The sequence below is a fragment of the Moschus berezovskii genome, chromosome 5, assembly GCF_049115385.1.
Source record: "Moschus berezovskii isolate FMDL1 chromosome 5, NW_MosBer_1.0, whole genome shotgun sequence".
NCBI lineage: Eukaryota > Metazoa > Chordata > Mammalia > Artiodactyla > Moschidae > Moschus > Moschus berezovskii.
Genome location: NC_142464.1, coordinates 76,917,822 through 76,939,066, shown reverse-complemented (window position 1 = coordinate 76,939,066; position 21,245 = coordinate 76,917,822). Strand labels below are relative to the sequence as shown.

The following is a 21,245-nucleotide window of genomic DNA, read 5'->3' as shown; positions in this document are numbered from 1 at the left end:
AGTGTTTTATTCCTGGGCAAACACTTCCATGGTACTGACACAGAGGTGAATTTATTCAGATACCCTGGTTGGATGTGCTGCAGAAGCCTGTAATCAGTACTAAATGATTAAGGGCCCAATAAACTTCCTAACGGCATTAGAATCATACAAACCCTCAGCTATTTCTCAGAAGACAAGCTTATCTTTAGGAATAACTCCACATAAGAGATCTCTAGTTGATCTAAGAGCCAAACACCCATATATTTTAAAGGAGGCTTCATCCAAAGATGAGTGCCCCAGGGAATGGAAACAAGTAAAACTGGCCCTCAGGCTCTTGAAAGCAATTTGCTTTGCAAATAAGCACCACTGCACCCCATTCTGCCTTTTAATCCGATGGTTTTCTGGTCCTCAACAGCAGGTTCCCAAGTGACAGGAGTCCCCAGCAGGGGCATTTCCAAAAGCAAAGGCATGACAAGACTCTCCTGCAGACACCCGAATGAGACCTTGTCCCAGAATCACTATTTAATTGCTTCCAAGCAAACACAGATGTGGTTACAGAAGCTTCATCCTCCTGTAGCCACCCTTTTTAAGAGATTAGTCTATGACCCAGCAAATCCTCCTCCAATTACTTATGATCTTGCATAAAATGAAAATAACAATAATAGTTTCTCAAAGCCTGAAATTAATTTCAGTACAACTTACCTGTTTGATTGAGCAGTTGAGCTGATCTTTCTAGACTAGACCATCCGTCATTGTCAAAGCCAAACCTGAAAGGCCAGATGGCAGCAGAGACCTCTGTGGCTGGTGCCTGAGGAATTGTTTTAATGATAATTTAGGAAGTACTTTTCCACCTCTCTCTACCAAAATTCATTTTTCAGCAAAGGAATTTTCAGGCATTTGCCCACAGCTAATGCATAATCAGGGCTTCCTTGGTGGCTCAGACGGTAAAGAATCTGCCTGTAATACCAGAGACCTGGGTTCGATCCCTAAGTTGGGAAGATCCTCTGGAGAAGGGAATGGCTACCCACTCCAGTATTCTTGCCTGGAGAATTCCATGAACAGAGGAGCTTGGTGGGCTATAGTCCAAGAGGTCGCAAAGAGTCGGACATGACTGAGTGATTAACACACAGTGCATAATCATAAGGAGATATTTGCTAGTTGGTATTTCAAATCCTGAAAGATGATGCTGTGAAAGTGATGCACTCAATACACCAGCAAATTTGGAAAACTCAGCAGTGGCCACAGGAATGGAAAAGGTCAGTTTTCATTCCAATCCCAAAGAAAGGCAATGCCAAAGAAGGCTCAAACTACCGCACAATTGCACTCATCTCACGCGCTAGTAAAGTAATGCTCAAAATTCTCCAAGCCAGGCTTCAGCAATACATGAACCATGAACTTCCAGATGTTCAAGCTGGTTTTAGAAAAGGCAGAGGAACCAGAGATCAAATTGCCAAAATCTGCTGAATCATGGAAAAAGCAAGAGAATTCTAGAAAAACATCTATTTCTGCTTTCTTGACTATGTCAAAGCCTTTGACAGTGTGGATCACAATAAGCTGTGGAAAATTCTGAAAGAGATGGTAATACCAGACCACCTGACCTGTCTCTTGAAAAACCTGTATGCAGGTCAGGAAGCAACAGTTGGAACTGGACATGGAACAACAGACTGGTTCCAAATAGGAAAAGGAGTACGTCAAGGCTGTAAATTGTCACCCTGCTTATTTAACTTATATCAGCAGTAGCAGTAGAGTACATCATGAGAAATGCTGGGCTGGAAGAAGCACAAGCTGGAATCAAGATTGCTGGGAGAAATATCAATAACGTCAGATATGCAGATGACACCACCCTTATGGCAGAAAGTGAAAAGGAACTAAAAAGCCTCTTGATGAAAGTGAAAGATGAGAGTGAAAAAGTTGGCTTAAAGCTCAACATTCAGAAAACGAAGATCATGGCATCTGGTCCCATCACTTCATGGCAAATAGATGCGGAAACAGTGGAAACAGTGTCAGACTTTATTAATACTTTTGGGCTCCAAAATCACTGCAGATGGTGATTGCAGCCATGAAATTAAAAGACTCTTACTCCTTGGAAGGAAAGTTATGACCAACCTAAATAGCATATTAAAAAGCAGAGACATTACTTTGCCAACAAAGGTCTGTCTAGTCAAGACTGGTCTTTCCAGTAGTCATATATGGATGTGAGAGTTGGACGGTGAAGAAAACTGAGTGCTGAAGAATTGATGCTTTTATACTGTGGTGCTGGAGATGACTCTTGAGAGTCCCTTGGACTGCAAGGAGATCCAACCAGTCCATCCTAAAGGAGATCAGTCCTGGGTGTTCATTGGAAGGACTGATGCTGAGGCTGAAACTCCAATACTTTGGCTACCTCATGCAAAGAGTTGACTCATTGGAAAAGACCCTGATGCTGGGAGGGATTGGGGGCAGGAGGAGAAGGGGACGACAGAGGATAAGATGGCTGGATGGCATCACTGACTTGATGGACATGAGTTTGGGTAAACTCCGGGAGTTGGTGATGGATAGGGAGGCCTGGCGTGCTGCGATTCATGGGGTTGCAAAGAATCGGACATGACTGAGCAACTGAACTGAACTGAACTGATTATCATAATAAATTTGTGAGTTTCTAGGTTAGGCTTGGAAGTTAGGAGGAATGTTTGGAAAGTGATTATAACAGCAAAAAATTGGAAACAATCTGGCTGTTGTTTCAGTAGGAAAAATAAGTAAATGAATAAAAAAAAGATCATACATATACTGGAATACTACTCAGCCATAATGAATGATTTAGGGTTGGGGTTACCCTTGCATTAGAGAAGAAAGGGATCACAGAAGGATACACAGAGTCCTTTAGCATTTTTGCAGAGTGGCCTGCCAATTCTGCACTGGCAAGGCTGAGGTTCAGGAGCACAGCACCCTCTGAAAATTCCTCTTTTGAGTCCATGGGGCCAGTCACAGAATGCGGTACCCAACCCTAACTATTTCAAACTAACTCCAGCTGACCAACAGCACGGATCCCATGAAAGAGTATGGCCAGATTAGACCAACCATACTACCGCAACTGAGAAAAACAAAGTGGAACATAAAAATTCAGGTTGGGAGAAGAGTGAATACCACCTCTTGGCAGAGGAGGGCTACCACTTCTAAGCAGCTCGGTGCGCTACAGCATCTCTGTACCTCTCTATACAAGAAAGATGACTCCATTTAGCAATGTCCTATAAAGAGGATGGAACCGTCAGCAGAGGCTTCCAGAGGCATGACTACATTCATAAAAAGTTACACTTTTTCACATGACTACATACCTATGATTCACTCTGGCTTCCGTCACTCCAAAACCTGTTATTCTTTCATTATTCCCACATCAGTACATGTCACCACATTCCACCCAGTTGCTCAAGCCAAAAGCATAGAAGTCATCTCAATTCTTCCCTTTCCTACATCCATCTACATCTAATCCATCAGCAAATCCTATCAGCTCTACTTTCAAAATATATTCTAAGTCTATCCACTCCTCTCCAATTACAGTACCATAGCACCCATCCAAAATTCCAGGGTCTCTCTCCTGGACACCTGAAAAAGCCTCATAACCTATCTCCCTGCTTCCACTCTACAATCCATCAATCCATTCTTTACAAAGCAGCCAAATTTATATATATAGGCTTCCAAGGTAGTGCCAGTGGTAAAAAAAAAACAAAAAAAAAAACCTGCCTACCAACGCAGGAGATGTAAGAGATGCTGGGTCAGGAAGATTCCCTGGAGGCGGGGACAGCAATACTCCAGCATTCTTGCCAGGAAAATCCCATGGACATGGGAGCCTGGTGGACTATGGTCTATAGGGTCCAAAAGGGTCTGACACAACTGAATTGATTTAGTACACACACACACATATATATCATATCATATCATATCATATCTCTTTGCACTAATGCTTGAAATATTCTGGTGGCTTCCACTGCAAGGAAACGAAAATCGGAATTCCTTCCTGTGCTCTATGGGACCTATATGATGTGATCTCACTTGTGTCCCTGTCCTCATCTTCTGCCACGCTTCCCTTTGCTCACCAAGATTCAGCCACACTGCCCACTCTGATGCCCTTCAAACACTCCAAGCCTGTTTCCTTTCCATTCTTTACTTGTGTTCCTTCTACCTGAATCCTTTACTCCTAGCTCTCTTATCTCAACTCAAACGTCACGTCCTCAGAGCAGCCTTCTCTAACCACCCAGACCAGTCCCTCTCTACTCCATCATCTTACATGCTTCAGAGCCACCTGATCTAAAGTGATAGTCTTTATTTACTCATTCCTCTGAATACCGTCTTTCTCCCCAGTTAGAATGTAAACTCCATGAGTTTACATTACCATGAGGGCAGGAATCTTGTCCAACTAGTTTACCTCTATATCTCTGATACCAGGCACACCAGAGACATTCAACAAGCATTTATCAAATAACATTCATGTATCACATGAATTAATCAATGAATGAACTAATAAGAAAAACAGGTGTTAAATCTAAATGAAATGATTCCTTTTTAAAAGAACCCCTTGCTGACATTGGGGTTCTTCTTCTAATTGACATCTTGTTACAATAATAAAATTAACAATTGACGGGCAAAAGAAAGAGACCATGTAATGAACTATTTACTTTTTAAGGAATAGTTACTGAGTTCTGAGTATGTTCCAAGTACTCTGTGAGGTGCTGGACATACAAAGCTAAATAAAAGGAGCATGGGCTTCATCCTCATGATAGCTTTTTAATTAATGGGAAAATTTGCCTGATAATTCAGATTGCTAAAATTCAAAGTTAACCCTCAAATTCTGTTTTTGCCAAACTATAATTCTAACTGCATTATGAAACATATCAAACTTTTAATCAGAGCAGATGGAAAGCATCACATTACAATGACTTACTCTTGCTTCTGCCCACCTGCCTAGATGAGAAAAGGACAATAAAACATCATAGACAAGAGAGGAAAGGAAGAGATGAGAAAACTTCCATGGCCCATCAATACCAAGCATAATCCACAAAATCTAGAATCATCTTTAAGATTTTTCTTAAAGAATCATATATGTTGCCTTCAGAAATATCTACCAAACAGTACAAAGAAGCCCACTATAAAATAGTTGTTTTATCTCACAGTTTGGATATGTTAAGTCAATGAATGACAAAAATAGCTTTATCTAACAAATCATGATAAGTTTAACTCTAACATATGGGTCTATCCTGTCCCAGGAGCCTAACTTCATAAATCAGTTCCACTATGTTGTCAGCCTGTGATCTAACGGTTTGCTCCTGCTGGTTTTGTTGCTGATTAGTCACTGAGTTGTATCCAACTCTTTGTGACTCCATGGACCATAACCACCAGGCTCCTCTGTCCTTGGGATTATCCAGGCAAGAATACTGGAGTGCATTGTCATTTCCTTCTCCAGGGGATCTTCCCGACCCAGGGATCGAATATTTGTCTCCTGCATTGCAAGAGGATTCTTTACCACTGAGCCAATGGGGAAGCCCAACCTAAAGGTTAAGAATGTGGAATCCAGAGCCCTGAAGTCCTCAGACCCAGGTCTAGGGTTCAATCATAACGGTGAAGTGTACAAATGCATGCATATACATAGGCATCATTTAAAATTCTATATCAAAACTTCAAATTACTTACCCCTTTGCCCAATTTCTTCTCATAGGTTTTATGCCGTAGTCCTAATCCCAACAATCCCACACCAACAAGCAGCCACAAAACTGAACAGAAAACAGAAAATAATTGTTTAGAAGAAACTAAGCTTATTTTTTAAAAAGGAGATCAATCCTGGGTGTTCACTGGAAGGACTGATGCTAAAGCTGAAACTGCAATACTTTGGCCACCTCATGCGACGAGTTGACTCACTGGAAAAGACTCTGATGATGGGAAAGGTTGGGGGCGGGAGGAGAAGGGGACGTCAGAGAATGAGATGGCTGGATGGCATCACCGACTCTGTGGACATGAGTTTGAGTGAACTCCGGGAGTTGGTGATGGACAGGGAGGCCTGGCGTGCTGTGATTCATGGGGTCGCAGAGAGTCGGACACGACTGAGCGACTGAATTGAACTGAACTGAAGCTTATTTTTTAATAGTTTTAATGAAATTATTGAACTTATTAGCCATGGATTTTATGTAAAGGGGAAGTGTCTATTTCTCGGGTTAATTTTCATGTTTGACATGCATATAATCCATACTTTAAACTCAGATATCAAAGAAGCTTCATTAAAAATGCTCCAAGAACCATGAAAATAAATAAAATAAAATAAAATCATAAATATATACAAGAAAACAATTCTCCATGAGCAGGAACCACTGCAAAAACACCCTGCAGAATCAAGCCCAAAATATTTCTTATATTAAAATTTTTAGAATCCAAGGCTGAATGCCAAAGAATTGATGCTTTCAAACTAATGGTGCTAGAGAAGACTTTTAAAAGTCCCTTGGACTGCAAGGACATCAAACCAGTCAATTCTAAAAGAAATCAACCCTGAATATTCATTGGAAGGACAGATGCTGAAACTGAAGCTCCAATAAAGCTGATACGAACAGCCGATTCATTGGAAAAAAAACCTGATGCTGGGAAAAGTTGAGAGCAGGAGGAGAGGGGGTGACACAGGATAAGGTGGTTGGATAGTATCACCGACTCAATGGACATGAGTTTGAGCCAACTCTGGGAGACAGTGAAGGACAGGGAAGCCTGGAGCACTGCAGTCCATGGGATCACAAAGTCAGACATGACTTAGCAACTAAACAGCAACAACAATGCAGTATATTGGGGCTTCTCTGGTGGCTCAGCAATAAAGAATCCACCTGCAATGCAGAAGACACAGGAAACGCAGGAGACTCCGGTTCAATCCCTGGGTCAGGAAGATAACTGAAGGAGGGTATGGCCACCCACTCCAGTATTCTTGCCTGGGAAATCCTGTGGACAGAGGAGCCTAGCAGGTTACAGTCCATGGGGTCGCAAAGAGACATGATTGAGTATGGATGGGTGTGTGCTAAGACACTATCTGCAAATGTTATACATTCAATAAACATTTGTTTTTAATCTAGTATATTCTGAGATGAGTCAGACTGAATAGTAAACTAATTTGATATTTGTTTCTGCTCATCAGTATTCCAAACACTAACATATTTAACTTAAAAAAAAAAGGGGAACAAGAAACATAATAAATAGTCTCAACGATTTCAACAAATATTCTGGAAATCCTAGTTAAATCTACGTTAGAAGTGAAACAAAACTAACACAGAGTATTTATGGTTGAAATGATTCAATAATCAGAGATCTCTTTTAAAGTATTTCATAAAAAAAAAGTTAATAATTGTTGGAACTGGGTTAAAGAGTACATGCGGGTTCATTATACTTTTTAATCTCATATGTTTGAAAATTTATATTTATAATAAAATGCTTTTAAAAATAAAGCAAAACTATACTCACAAAGTTTCACGTATTTTTCACTCTCTCTGAAAAGCACTTTAGGACTGTTTTTTGTTTGAAAATGAAAATCAATGCTTTTCTTGGGACCCAATAGCATATTCAGCCCAATAATTAGCATCACTGTCCCTGTCAAAAAAGAAAGATGAATATATTACATTTTGATCCAAAACTACTTCCAGGAGCAAATTCCAGGAGCCTAAATTCCATTTAAATGGATATATCCTGAAAATTCAGTTACTGAGTTATCTCAGTACCTAAGCAATTACTCCAATATTACGTTTAATTATTAGGATAATCACAAGAAATCAGGAAGGGTTCTAGAAATTAAGCTGTACATTAAAAGACCCCAATCTTTTCTTGATAAGGGGCTTCTTACAATTTCCTGAGTATTTCCTAGTTGTTAGGTTGGTAGTACTCCAGTGTTCTTGCCTGGAGAATCCCAGGGACAGGGGAGCCTGGTGGGCTGCTGTCTATGGGGTCGCACAGGGTCAGACATGACTGAAGCGACTTAGCAGCAGCAGCAGCAGCAGGTTGGTAGTAGTGTTGGTCACTGACTATTGATCGTCCAGGGAAGGGTGGGACAAAAAGAAAGTCATCTTCTGGACTTGGTCTTCTCCACCAAAGGGACCATATGCACCGAGTTGAGGAGCACAAGAAGAGGATACTTAATATGAAGAGTATTAGTAACAAGAAGAGGTTCTTAATATGGCAGCATTCATGGCCTGGATTGTGTGTCCAAGCAGAGGATGCACACTGGAGCTCACACTGGGCCAAGAAAGACGAGCTCAACTGAGATGCATTTCTATGTAGCTTACACGTGAAGTCTGCATACTTCTAACATTGTATATAATGAGAATTAGAAACAGAGGTGTAATTGAACAATATATAAATTAGGGAATGTCGGGTAAAAGATGCTTAGGTGGAACGCTAAAAAAAAAGTTATGTGCAATTACTAGGAAACAGCGGGAGAAATCTAGACAATACATTTATAACTAGTTTCTGATCTAATAGAGATTCTTTACAATGGTTATTCAAAGCTACTCTGAACTTTACCAATGTTCCTCAGTTTCTGCGGCCTTCTCAACATAATGTCACTATTACTAAAAAGAATTATTTGTTATTTGAAGCTGTAATAAAGCACAATTTCTGCAATTCCATACGTAGTGAGAAGGAACTCAAAACGCCTGTCGCTCATAACATTCTAAAGAAAGAAACGTACGCTTAGAATGGCTCTTACTTTTGTTCCATTGCTCCACATGGCAGACCCCCAAGCAAGCTGGAGTAAGAAAAAAAGCAGGGCATTGGACAGGAAGATAGAGCAGGACAGAGTACACACACCTGAAAGAAATCAGAAGAAACACAAAGTTCGCAAAGCCAAGACTATCGCAGAGGAAATGCAGCAGTGCATGTCTCTGATTGGGTCGCAGCTTTGGTATCTACCAAAAATAGCAAATCCTCAAAAGTTGCTTTAAAATATTTCACATAATTAAAAAATACCTCTTCCAAACCAGCCTGTCCTGACAGATGTCTAGCTCACAGAGAAGATATTGTCTCACAGAGTGGTTGGATATTTTCCACGGCACAAGGGGGAATGACAGACGAACACAAGCAGAAGCCCAGACTTCTGTGTAGCATTCACCCCGGCATAACTCCCTAAGTATTTGTCTAATGTGATGTGTGGTGTTTCCCTCACAACACAGAAGCTCCAGGTGGGCAGGATTCTGTCTCTTAAATCTCTGGCACCTGGCATTAGGCCTGGACCACAGTAGGTGCGTGATAATTTTTTAATGAATAAATGAACAAGTAGAAAAATGTGTGAACAAACAAGAACTGAGTGTTAGTTGCTCAGTCAGGTCCAATTCTTTGTTGGACAGCCCGTGGACTGTAGCCCACCAGGCTCCTCTGTCCATGGAATTCTCCAGGCAAGAATACTGGAGTTGGTTGCCATTTCCTTTTCCAGGGTTTATCTTCCTGACCCAGGGATTGAACCCAGGTCTCTGGCATTGAGGGAAGATTCTTTACCATCTGAGCCACCAATGAATCCCTTATTAAAATACGTTTTATCTCCTCAATTTTTCAAAGATTTTATCTTGGAGGCATTGGACATGTTTTACTTAAAACTAAAATGACAGGCAACATTTGATCTGTGTCTGCTTGGTACACATCAGTAATTTCATTACTGCCAGAAAACAATTTCTGAAATATTAAACTGAGCTAAGCCTATGAAATTTTAATTTTGGTATGTAAGGTCATAATCATTGAAATGGAAGATATGTACTCTATGATTTTATCATTTACACTAAGATTCACATATGCAAAATCTATTTTATTAGTAAAAAGAGGGTAAATAAAAACCATATAAAATTCAGGAGAACCAAAAAAACATACTTCCTATATACATATTTACAATCCTACCATCAAAATAGCAATGTGAGCACCATGCTCATATTTTTTCCTTATATATCATATAATACAGTGGTTCATGGACCTCTTTTACACCTTATTATGGATTAAACTTGGTTTTTTCACAGCTATTTATTTCCAACAGCTTCCCAGGTGGCTCAGTGGTAAAGAAGTCATCTGCCAAGCAAGAGACTTGGGCTCAATCCCTGGGCCTGGAAGATCCCCTGGAGAAGGAAATGGCAATTCACTTCAGTATTCTTGCCTAGAGAATCCCATGGGCAGAGGGCTACAGTCCACGGGGCTGCAAAAGAGTGAGACATGACTCAGCGACTAAACAACAACAAATTTACTTCCAAGGCCTTTGCAGTAATAAATATTACTGAAAGTCATCGATGAACTAAGAAATTGTTTTTTTTTTTTAACTTACATTTTTAAAAAGCCACACAGCATGTGGGATCTTAGTTCCGCAACCAGGGATTGAATCTGCACCCTCTGAAGTGGAAGCAGGGAGTCTTAACTACTGAACCACTTGGATAGTCCCAAGAAATTTCTTTTTAAATAGTAATTTAGACATTCCTCCAGTTTTTTTTTTTAACCAAAAGAGTTTATTTCAATAAGAAAGACAAAATCATCCTATTTATTCTAATCAGTTGTGTAAAGTGCATATCCCAGTCAGTCCTGAAAGGAATGTTTGAGTAGTAACTTGAGTCCAGACCTTTCAAATGTACTCACCCAAAAGCACATCAGATCTTTCTCGAGCATACACACCTCCTGGGACAAATTTAAAAGCCGTACACCAGGCACAGAACAATATTTCTAGAATATAAAATATCATGGCAGTGGTCATGGCTTTTCCAGGGTTTGAGCCTGAGCTGATAAGGTGTCCAAGCACTTGAGGCCACATGGATGACGTGAACAGCGCAAGCACACAGCCAGACACAGCGGCTGCCCACGTGGGCAGGTAAAGGAGTCCTGCTGCCGAGGCCGCTCCTGTTTGTGAGAGAGAGAAAGAAAACCAATCAGACAGGAAAGCAGTAAGCCTCTTCCATTTTCTTAAAAAAAAAAAAAAAGAATAATAAGCTTATAGGATGACCAATTTATAGCTATTTAGAGCCAGAAGGGACCTCAGGGGGCATGCTGGTTCAATTTCAAGACTGATGAGAAACTAAGGTCTTGGCAAGGTTAATATGCTTTGCTTAAGGGCATGCAGCTAGTTACTTGCACAGCTGGAGGTGGAATGTAGGTCCAGAAGATCTCAGTCCAGTGCTAGGTCTTTGAGAAGAGCAGTGGAAGAGAAGAAGGCATTTTTAGGTTGTGTTAAGATTCGTATAGCAAAAACTGAAAAAAAATGAAATTATCTGAAATACCAAGAATATGTTCATTTAATTTAACCAGCCAGATCTAGGATATTAGAAAACAGGTAAAGTCAGTGTAGTTTCTGAAACATTTTTGTTAAGAAATTTTCTAAAGCAGGTTCCATCCATTTAAATGCTGTCTGTCAACCCACAATACCTAAACTGACCTTCTCAATCTCACAGTCCTAAAAGGAGCTGTGACTGAGATTGCATTCCTGGACTCACTGCTTTATAGTTCTGCAGGCAGTTCATTCATGCACACATCAGCTTCTGAGGTGCTGGGGGGCTGTGGAATCTGCCTGGAGATTGGAGGCACTTAGTAAATGTTTGCTAATTCATTGAGCCAGATCTGAAGGAATATGACACTTTCTCCACATTCCTATGAAATCAGCTTTGAGATGGCAGCACAGCACTCCATTTTGGAGCCATCAATATAACACCTTTGCACAGAATATGACATTTTCTAGACACTGGACATTTCCATCAACATTATATATAATAGAGACCCACCCTTTAAGAATATCTACAGCAGCTTCTGACTGCTTGAGGCAAGAATTCCAGGAAGAGGATCCAGCCAGCTTCTTAGCACCCCATGGCTCTCATCCAGCAGTAAGCTCTACCCGCACCATCATAGGACAGTGCCATGTGACTGTCCTTCCCCACTTCAAAAAGAACATCAGTCAGATGAATGTGAGAACCAGACTCCAGGGCCCGCTACAACCTACAGATTTTAATTCCATAGTTAGACCTTCAAATTTTTAACATGGTTATCTTAATAACAACTTTTTAAATTTGAAATAAACAAATGTAAAGCCTATTCACTGCAGAAATTTAAGAATGCAGAACTGTAAAGAAGCAATTAAGGATCAGGAGATCAATCCTGGGTGTTCATTGGAAGGACTGATGCTAAAGCTGAAACTCCAATACTTTGGCCACCTCATGCGACGAGTTGACTCACTGGAAAAGAGTCTGATGCTGGAAAAGGTTGGGGGCGGGAGGAGAAGGGGACGTCAGAGAATGAGATGGCTGGATGGCATCACCGACTCTGTGGACATGAGTTTGAGTGAACTCCGGGAGTTGGTGATGGACAGGGAGGCCTGGCGTGCTGTGATTCATGGAGTCACAGAGAGTTGGACACGGCTGAGCGACTGAACTGAACTGAACTGAACTGAGGACTGAGATAAGACGATCCCAGCTAATATTCCTGTATATTTCCCCTGTGTCATTTTCTGTATATATACAGAAGTATTTTTACATAAAAAAAATGAAATCAAGCCACATATTAAGGATTATATTCTGCTTTTTGTGGGACATTATATCAGGAACATTTTTTTTCATGTTATTAATATTTTTCTTCTAAAACATGTTTATGTATATATACTCTTCCACTGGATAAATATACAACAAAAAATAAACAATCATTTTCCTACTGATGGCCATTTAGAAAGATTTCAACACTGTGAGGAACACCCTTCTTTGTCAATTAATCTCTCACTACATCTCTGATTATTTCCTTAAAATAGTTCTTAAAAAGATTCTTAGAAGTACAACTACCGCATCAGCAGGCAAAAGCATTTTAAAAAGTCAATACTTGTGGTGCTTTCCTGAGAGGTTATAGCAGTTCTCACTTCCTCCAGAAATGCTGCCAAAATCATTTCTTTCTAAAAAGTTTTACCAAATTAATGATGAAATTTATAGCATATTTTGATTTTCATTTATTTGATTATTAGGGAGGGGGACTTTTTCTGTTTACCAACTTAAGTCAAAGTGAAAGTCACTCAGTAGTTTCCAACTCTTTGTAACTCCACGGACTATGCACTCCATGGAATTCTCCAGGCCAGAATACTGGAGTGGGTAGCTTTCCCTTCTCCAGGGGATCTTCCCAACCCAGGGATCGAACCTAGATCTCCCACATTGCAGGCAGATTCTTTACCAGCTGAGCAACCAGGGAAGCTCCAAGTTTACCAGCTTACAATGACTGTTTTTCAAAAAAATGAGTCCTAATTAGATATTTTAATCTATGACATTGTTGCATCTGTCTTACTACAAAGAAGGGAAAGAAAATCTCTCTTCAAATTACCCTTGACAATGATCACTTTCATTTTTAATTTCATTTCTATTTTTAAACAGGCTACATATTTTTCAATCCACTAAAATTGTATTTTTAAGGTTATAAATTCAAAACCCCAAAATCTGAAAGGTGAAAAAGAGTCCCCTATGAGTTCCCCTTAGTGAAGGCAACCAATGTTAGCATTTTCTTTGCCAATCTCCTGGAGACAGTCTGTGCACAGGAAGAAAAAGGCATATATGTGGATTTTCCTCCCTTTTTGTACACCACTGGGAGACAATGGCAACCCACTCCAGTACTCTTGCCTGCGAAATCCCATGGATGGAGGAGCCTGGTAGGCTGCAGTCCATGGGGTCTCTAGGAGTTGGATACGACTGAGCGGCTTCACTTTCACTTTTCACTTTCATGCATGGAGAAAGAAATAGAAACCCACTCCAGTGTTCTTGCCTGGAGAATCCCAGGGACGAGGGAGCCTGGTGGGCTGCCGTCTATGGGGTCGCACAGAGTCGGACACGACTGAAGCAGCAAGGAGCATATGATACACTGATACTTTGCCTGTTTCTCTTAACTATGTAGCTTAACTAGTGTTTTGTTTGAGGCTGAGTCCTCCCAAATTAAGAAGAAAGTGGAGAAAACCACTAGACCATTCAGGTATGACCTAAATCAAATCCCTTATGACTATACAGTGGAAGTGAGAAATAAATTTAAGGGACTAGATCTGATAGACAGAGTGCCTGATGAACTATGAATGGAGGTTTGTGACACTGTACGGGAGACAGGAATCAAGACCATCCCCAAGAAAAAGAAATGCAAAAAAGCAAAATGGCTGTTTGAGGAGGCCTTACAAATAGCTGTGAAAAGACGGGAAGCGAAAAGCAAAGGAGAAAAGGAAAGATATTCCCTTTTGAATGCACAGTTCCAAAGAATAGCAAGGAGAGATAAGAAAGCCTTCCTCAGCGATCAATGCAAAGAAATAGAGGAAAATGATAGAATGGGAAAGAGTAGAGATCTCTTCAAGAGAATTAGAGATACCAAGGGAACATTTCATGCAAAGATGGGCTCAATAAAGGACAGAAATGGTATGGACCTAACAGAAGCAGAAGATATTAAGAAGAGGTGGCAAGAATACACAGAAGAACTGTACAAAAATGACCTTCATGACCCAGATAATCACGAAGGTGTGATCACTGACCTAGAGCCAGACATCCTGGAATGTGAAGTCAAGTAAGCCTTAGGAAGCATCACTACGAACAAAGCTAGTGGAGGTGATGGAATTCCAGTTGAGCTATTTCAAATCCCGAAAGATGACGCTGTGAAAGTGCTGCACTCAGTATGCCAGCAAATATGGAAAACTCAGCAGTGGCCACAGGACTGGAAAAGGTCAGTTTTCATTCCAATCCCAAAGAAAGGCAATGCCAGAGAATGCTCAAACTACCACACAATTGCACTCATCTCACACACTAGTAAAGTCATGCTCAAAATTCTCCAAGTTAGCCTTCAGCAATATGTGAACCATGAACTTCCAGATGTTCAAGCAGGTTTTAGAAAAGGCAGAGGAACCAGAGATCAAATTGCCAACATCTGATGGATCATCGAGAAAGCAAGAGAGTTCCAGAAAAACATCTATTTCTGCTTTCTTGACTATGCTAAAGCCTTTGACTGTGTGGATCACAATAAGCTGTGGAAAATTCTGAAAGAGATGGGAATACTAGACCACCTGACCTGCCTCTTGAGAAACCTGTATGCAGGTCATGAAATAACAGTTAGAACTGGACATGGAACAACAGACTAGTTCCAAATAGGAAAGAAGTACATCAAGGCTGTATATTGTCACCCTGCTTATTTAACTTATATGCAGAGTACATCATGAGAAATGCTGTTCTGGATGAAGCACAAGCTGTAATCAAGATTGCCGGGAGAAATATCAATAACCTCAGATATGCAGATGACACCACCCTTATGGCAGAAAGTGAAGAGGAACTAAAAAGCCTCTTGATGAAAGGGAAAGAGAAGAGTGAAAAAGTTGGCTTAAAGCTCAACATTCAGAAAACTAAGATCATGGCATTTGGTTCCATCACTTCATGGAAAATAGATGGGGAAACAGTGGAAACAGTGTCAGACTTTATTTTTTTGGGCTCCAAAATCACTGAAGATGCTGATTGCAGCCATGAAATGAAAAGACTCTTACTCCTTGGAAGGAAAGTTATGACCAACCTAGCATATTAAAAAGCAGAGACATTACTTTGCCAACAAAGGTCCGTCTAGTCAAGGCTATGGTTTTTCCCGTGGTCATGTATGGATGTGAGAGTTGGACTGTGAAGAAAGCTGAGCGCCAAAGAATTGATGCTTTTGAACTGTGGTGCTGGAGAAGACTCTTGAGAGTCCCTTGGACTGCAAGGAGATCCAACCAGTCCATCCTAAAAGAGATCAGTCCTGAGTGTTCATTGGAAGGACTGATGTTGAAGCTGAAACTCCAATACTTTGGCCACCTCATGCAGAGTTGACTCACTGGCAAAGACCCTGATGCTGGGAGGGATTGGGGGCAGGAGGAGAAGGGGACGACAAAGGATGAGATGGTTGGATGGCATCATCGACTCGATGGACATGGGTTTGGGCGAACTCTGGGAGTTGGTGATGGACAGGGAGGCCTGGCGTGCTGCGATTCATGGGGTCGCAAAGAGTTGGACACGACTGAGTGACTGAACTGAAGACAACAAGCAGAATTCATAGTAAGTGAATATTCCAATGATATTTATAATAACCAACAGGTTAATTTTCAATTGTCCAAGTTCCTCATACAATAAAATTATAAGAACGCTGTATCGTATAGTATAGGACCTTGGGGTCCTATCAGTGCATTTAGGACGTTGATGTCTTTTTAAATAGAACTTTGATTTTACTAATTTAATTGGCATCAAGATCTAAAGTTCCTGTCTCTTTGCATTTGGGAAATTCTATTAGTCACTGCCATAATGAATTTCATAATTGGATCCAGTTGGGACTTAAACTGTACAATGAAAACATATGATTTCTTTTTTTCACTCTACTTTGAGATGTTTTCCAGAGATGAATCATGGTGAAAAGTGGGCACTATCTCCAGATAATTAAGTGTGAGCTCCAACTCAATTCAGGTGAGCAGGCAGAGAGGGCGATAGAGTTCATGAATTACAGCCCTGCTTTCCTCTCTACTGCAAATAGCCATTGCTGCTGCTGCGTCACTTCAGTCGTGTCCGACTCTGTGTGACGCCATAGACGGAAGCCCACCAGGCTCCCCTGTCCCTGGGATTCTCCAGGCAAGAACACTGGAGTGGGTTGCCATTTCCTTCTCCAATGTGTGAAAGTGAAAAGTGAAAGTGAAGTCGCTCAGTCGTGTCTGACCCTTAGCGACCCCACGGACTGAAGCCTACCAGGCTGCTCCATCCATGGGATTTTCTAGGCAATAGTACTGGAGTGGTTTGCCATTGCCTTCTCCGATAGCCATTAGAAGCCTTAAATCGGCTTGCCCCTAGGGCCTTTTATTTAATACTTCAGAGAGAGAGTCAAACTAGATTAGGTTTAATGCGCCAGGCTATGCTTACTTATCTGGAGAAATAAATATAAACATAAAACTATAAGTTCAAGGCTTTCTGTTCTTTATGTTTCTGTGGACCTCAGCTTTCCCAGGTTTAAAATGAAGCTGCTAATTACATGCCCAATTAACATTTTGCTCCTGTGCCATGAGAAAAGCCATGATATAGATGCTGAACAACTTTCAATGCATTTCATGTTCTTTTTCCTAATTGCATAGAGATTAAGAAGCTACATATACTCCCTGCACACTCAGCACTGACAAGGTTCTCTGGCCATTTTTGTGCACAATCACAGGAGGCATTTCTTTGATGAGAAGAAAGGTCACTCCTAACATTACATTCATACCAAGCGTTCCCTTAAGGAATGTCTACCTGAAAATACACAGACAGGAAAAACAGCTCAACAGGACTGCAACTGTTTGCTCACACAGCTCCGGGAGGATGAGGGCCTCGCTAACCTCAGGAATTGAGCAGCCTACTGGCTGACACACGCCTCCACGCAAGGGCGATGGCACTGAGGGTGTACAGAAACGTATCGGGAGATGGTGAAGGACAGGGAAGATTGGACTGCTGCAGCCCATGGGGTCGCAAAGAGCTGGACGTGACTTAGCGGCTGAACCACCACCACCACCACCTATGAGGTTATTAACCCTTATCTTCCATTATCGTTATATGTTATCTCACAAACCCATACCCAGCATCTAGTATAAAACTCTGAATCACCTGCTTAATTAAAATGTATAAGGACATCTCTGTTCACATAAACCAAACATAGCATCTGCACTGTCACAGAATGGATTTTTTTTTTTAAGTTAACACTAAAATTGACTCTAACCATTCCCGCCTTTTAAGCAGAAGGGAAAAGAGTGGGATAATCCAGTCACAGTAACAAAACAGTCACAATCATTAAAATAAGTAGATCGGGGACTTCCCTGGCCATCCAGTGGTTAAGACTTCCCTTCCCCCGCATGGGGTGAGGGTTCAATCCCTGGGTGGGGAGCTAAGATCCCACATGCCTTGGGGCCAAAAAAGCAAAACATAAAACAGAAGCAATATTGTAGCAAATTCAATAAAGATTTTAAAAACGGTCCACACCAAAAAACCTTTAAAAAAAAAGTAGATCGTTCTGGAAATATGATAGTCTTCACCAACAGTCTATAATCCTAAAGGATGTGACTGGGCACAAAGGGTACAGGCTTTTGAATAATCAAACGTGGACCCTCCCAAGGCTGATTAGAGGAGCGAGGGGTGAAACTGGTTACCCGCACAAGAGAAAGGGAAATTGAACTTCGCTGTGAAGTCCCAAAGGAGGGCATTCCTGAAAACCAGAGAAGCAAGACAGGGGAAGAGGTTTGACCACATGGCACGTCCAACCCTCCGTCTCCTCAGACCGTCAATAAAACTGCTACAGACATCTGTACCCAGATAAGTTATCTAGGAGACTGGGGAGAGGATGTCAGCGTCATCAGGCAGATAAGACCCCTAAGGAGGAGAGGGGAAATGAGGAGGAGGAAGCAAGAACCTGGAGCCAGTAACTCCTGGTAACCGCGGTGACATCTGAGTTCTAGGGGCTGCGGCTGGTGAGACTATCCCACTCGCAATGGCACAGGCTTGTATGGTCATCTCCTTCCACCCCAGGGGCACGTACTTGTGAGTAAATTGGACAACCAAGCATTTCTGCAGAGAAACCACGCACCTGTAATCCACCAGATTAAACTGGAACCAGGAAACCATGAACAAGGCGAGAGCATCAATCCACTAGCCAGGGCCAGCAGAACTGCACCTCTGTGAAAAAAAAAAAAAAAAGAAATGACATATTATAGGATATCTGACACTGTTACTATTCCATTGCCCCAAATGTAAAACAGAAATGCATCTTCTACCTCTAGGCACATCCAAGAGACGATGGAGTATGAAACAACCAATGAGACCACGGAAGTCCACTGGGAAACAATATTATATACACTCAGAACGCTGACATAAGAGCACCTCTGACTTGTCATAAATGACATCTGCAGTCTTTCATGGTCAATGTAAACAAAGTAACTGAGCTTTCTCAGACTATTATAGTTCATATTGGCCATGGGACATTTTAAATGACTCTGCCAAAGTCAAAAAGAAAAAGTCTCTGGGAATAGTTTCTATTGAGTGGACCTCTTTTCACTTTTTTCTCAACCTCAATCCTGCTTTTATTAATAGTCTCTGCCTTACTAGGACTGAGGTGAGTTTGATAAATAATTATAAATTGAGTGTCTTTGAAAACAACCACAAACTATTTCATTCTTTAACTACTTTGGCAAAAACTTGTAGGAGATGGGGAGGAAAAAAAAAATTGAACTAAACAGGATTTCCCTGGTGGTCCAGTGGCTAAGACTCCACACTCCCAATATAGGGAGCCCAGTTTCAACCCCTGGTCAGGGAACTAGATTCCACATGCTGGAACTAAGAGTTTGCATGTCACAACTAAGAGTCTGCATGCTGCAACTAAAGATCCTGGATGCTGCAACAAAGACCCAGTGCAACCAGATAAATTTTAATAATAAATAAAAATAATATTTAAAAAATGAATTTAAACTTTAGCGGGAAATTACAACATGGCACTCAGTGAAGTAGCTATAACATAAATAAACTAAAAAACATAGAGTGCTTACTCGATAGCAGGAACTGTTTGAAGATTTTTACATATACTAGCTCAGCTAATTCTCACAGGTCTGCAAAGTAAATGCTATGAAAAAGTGAAAGTGTTAGTTGCTCAGTTGTGTCCGACTCTTTGCGACCCCAAGGACTCTAGAACACCAGGCTCTTCTACCCACGGAATTCTCCAGGCAAGAATACAGGAGTGGGTTGCCATTCCCTTCTCCAGGTGATTATACCAACCCAGGGGTCGAAACCAGGTCTTGCCTCACTGCAGGTAAACTCTTTACTGTCTGAGCCCAAAGTAAATGCTATAATTATCCCCATTTCACAGAGGAGGACACTGGGGGAAAAAGCACTTGAGTAACCTTCCGGATATTAGACACGGCCGCCCACGTAGGACAAAGAATCTGCAACAGGCCCTCCGGCTCTGGAATGAGGCCCTCCGCCGCTTTCCTGCCTACTCCCACCCTCTAAGGTGAAGGATGGCCCTGGGAGTTCAGAAGACAGCAAAGGCCTGAGAGGACACGGTTGATCACTGTCTATCTCCAAGTCAACGACAAACGTTGATGAGGACCTACTATGTGCCAGGCTCTGTCCCAGGGACGTGGGATGCATCTGTGAACAAACAGCCCTTCCCTTCACGTGCTCACAGTCCAGAGGGGCCACTCAGCTGGCCACACACAGTCCTCAATCGTCCCTGTCACCTCCCAGCATTCCCTCAGCACGGGGGAAACAGTCCTCAAGCGCCTTCATCTCCAGAGTACACAGTAACGTCATGCTTGTCTAGCTGCTCACACAGAGGAGCAAGGTCTTCAACCATACTAGCCAATTTCTGGATTGTTTTCACACCCAAACTCACCCAAATGGGTTCGGATCTGGCCCTGGATGGGGGTGTCCACTCACTGCCCATCTGGAGACAAGAGACACCTCTCCAAAAATCCAGTGGGTGAGGAACATGAGGCTGCCAGAGGCAGCGCCTGCCAACAACCAGTTCAGACCAGAAGCCACTGCCTTAGGTGCCTCACCATTCTTCTTCCGTTGAGGTTTACAGCAGTCACCATCTAGAATAAAAAACAGAAAAGCGTCAGTTACACAGAAATTTACCCTCTACATTAGCTGACTTTAAACAAGTAGGAAATGGTACCTGGCTTCAAGGAGCTTACTTTAGAGGGGAAGGTGAGACCCCATAACAAGTAGAACATGGCGGGAGGCAGGCAGTGGGAGGCTAGATCAGGATTTCAGGAGAATAAATCATTTTGGAATCTGACAACTGAAAATGCAGAAAGGTATGTACTTCATGTGAAACAAACAGTTATGAGCTAAAATATATGTATGAAAAGTGAAAGATAAGTTCAGGGAACAAATGCAGTCCACCTGGAATGGAACATTCCCAGTATACCAGGCTGCTTCTCCCAAAAAAGAACAAGGTCCTCATCTAACCCTCTGAGCCCCCAGAGTGTTAACAGTACATCAACTGAGCAGCTACTGTGGCCAGCCCCTCACATGAACTCGTTTAATCTTCACAGCAACTTTACGAGGTAGGCTCTATTATTAACCCCATTTCACGGATTGAAAAACTGACAGGCCCAGAGAAAACAGATCCAAGATCACACAGCTGGTAGAGAAAGCCTAGGCAGTACCTGTGTGCTTTACCCTACTATACTTCCTAGGACTGTTTAACAGTGAGGTCTCTGTTGCATTAGTAACTTCACATACAGAAATGTACCAACTGCAGAAAATGCTGGCAAGAGAATGCCTTTATAGGAACAGAGAGCC

At 41.6% G+C, this 21,245-nt stretch overlaps 1 protein-coding gene across 2 annotated transcripts in view; it reads right to left on the bottom strand.

Annotated features, from left to right (window-relative positions):
* Positions 1 to 21,245, bottom strand: part of CWH43 (cell wall biogenesis 43 C-terminal homolog) — a 60,219-nt gene that overhangs the window by 24,129 nt on the left and 14,845 nt on the right. For both annotated transcript variants that reach the window (XM_088836051.1, XM_088836052.1), the window contains exons 5-10: positions 20,329 to 20,530; positions 18,529 to 18,617; positions 10,573 to 10,830; positions 7,438 to 7,563; positions 5,641 to 5,720; positions 682 to 787 (exon numbers count right to left, since the gene is read on the bottom strand). In XM_088836051.1, coding sequence (XP_088692177.1) covers positions 682 to 787; positions 5,641 to 5,720; positions 7,438 to 7,563; positions 10,573 to 10,830; positions 18,529 to 18,617; positions 20,329 to 20,530 — 861 coding nt within the window. The remainder of the gene's footprint in view (positions 1 to 681; positions 788 to 5,640; positions 5,721 to 7,437; positions 7,564 to 10,572; positions 10,831 to 18,528; positions 18,618 to 20,328; positions 20,531 to 21,245) is intronic.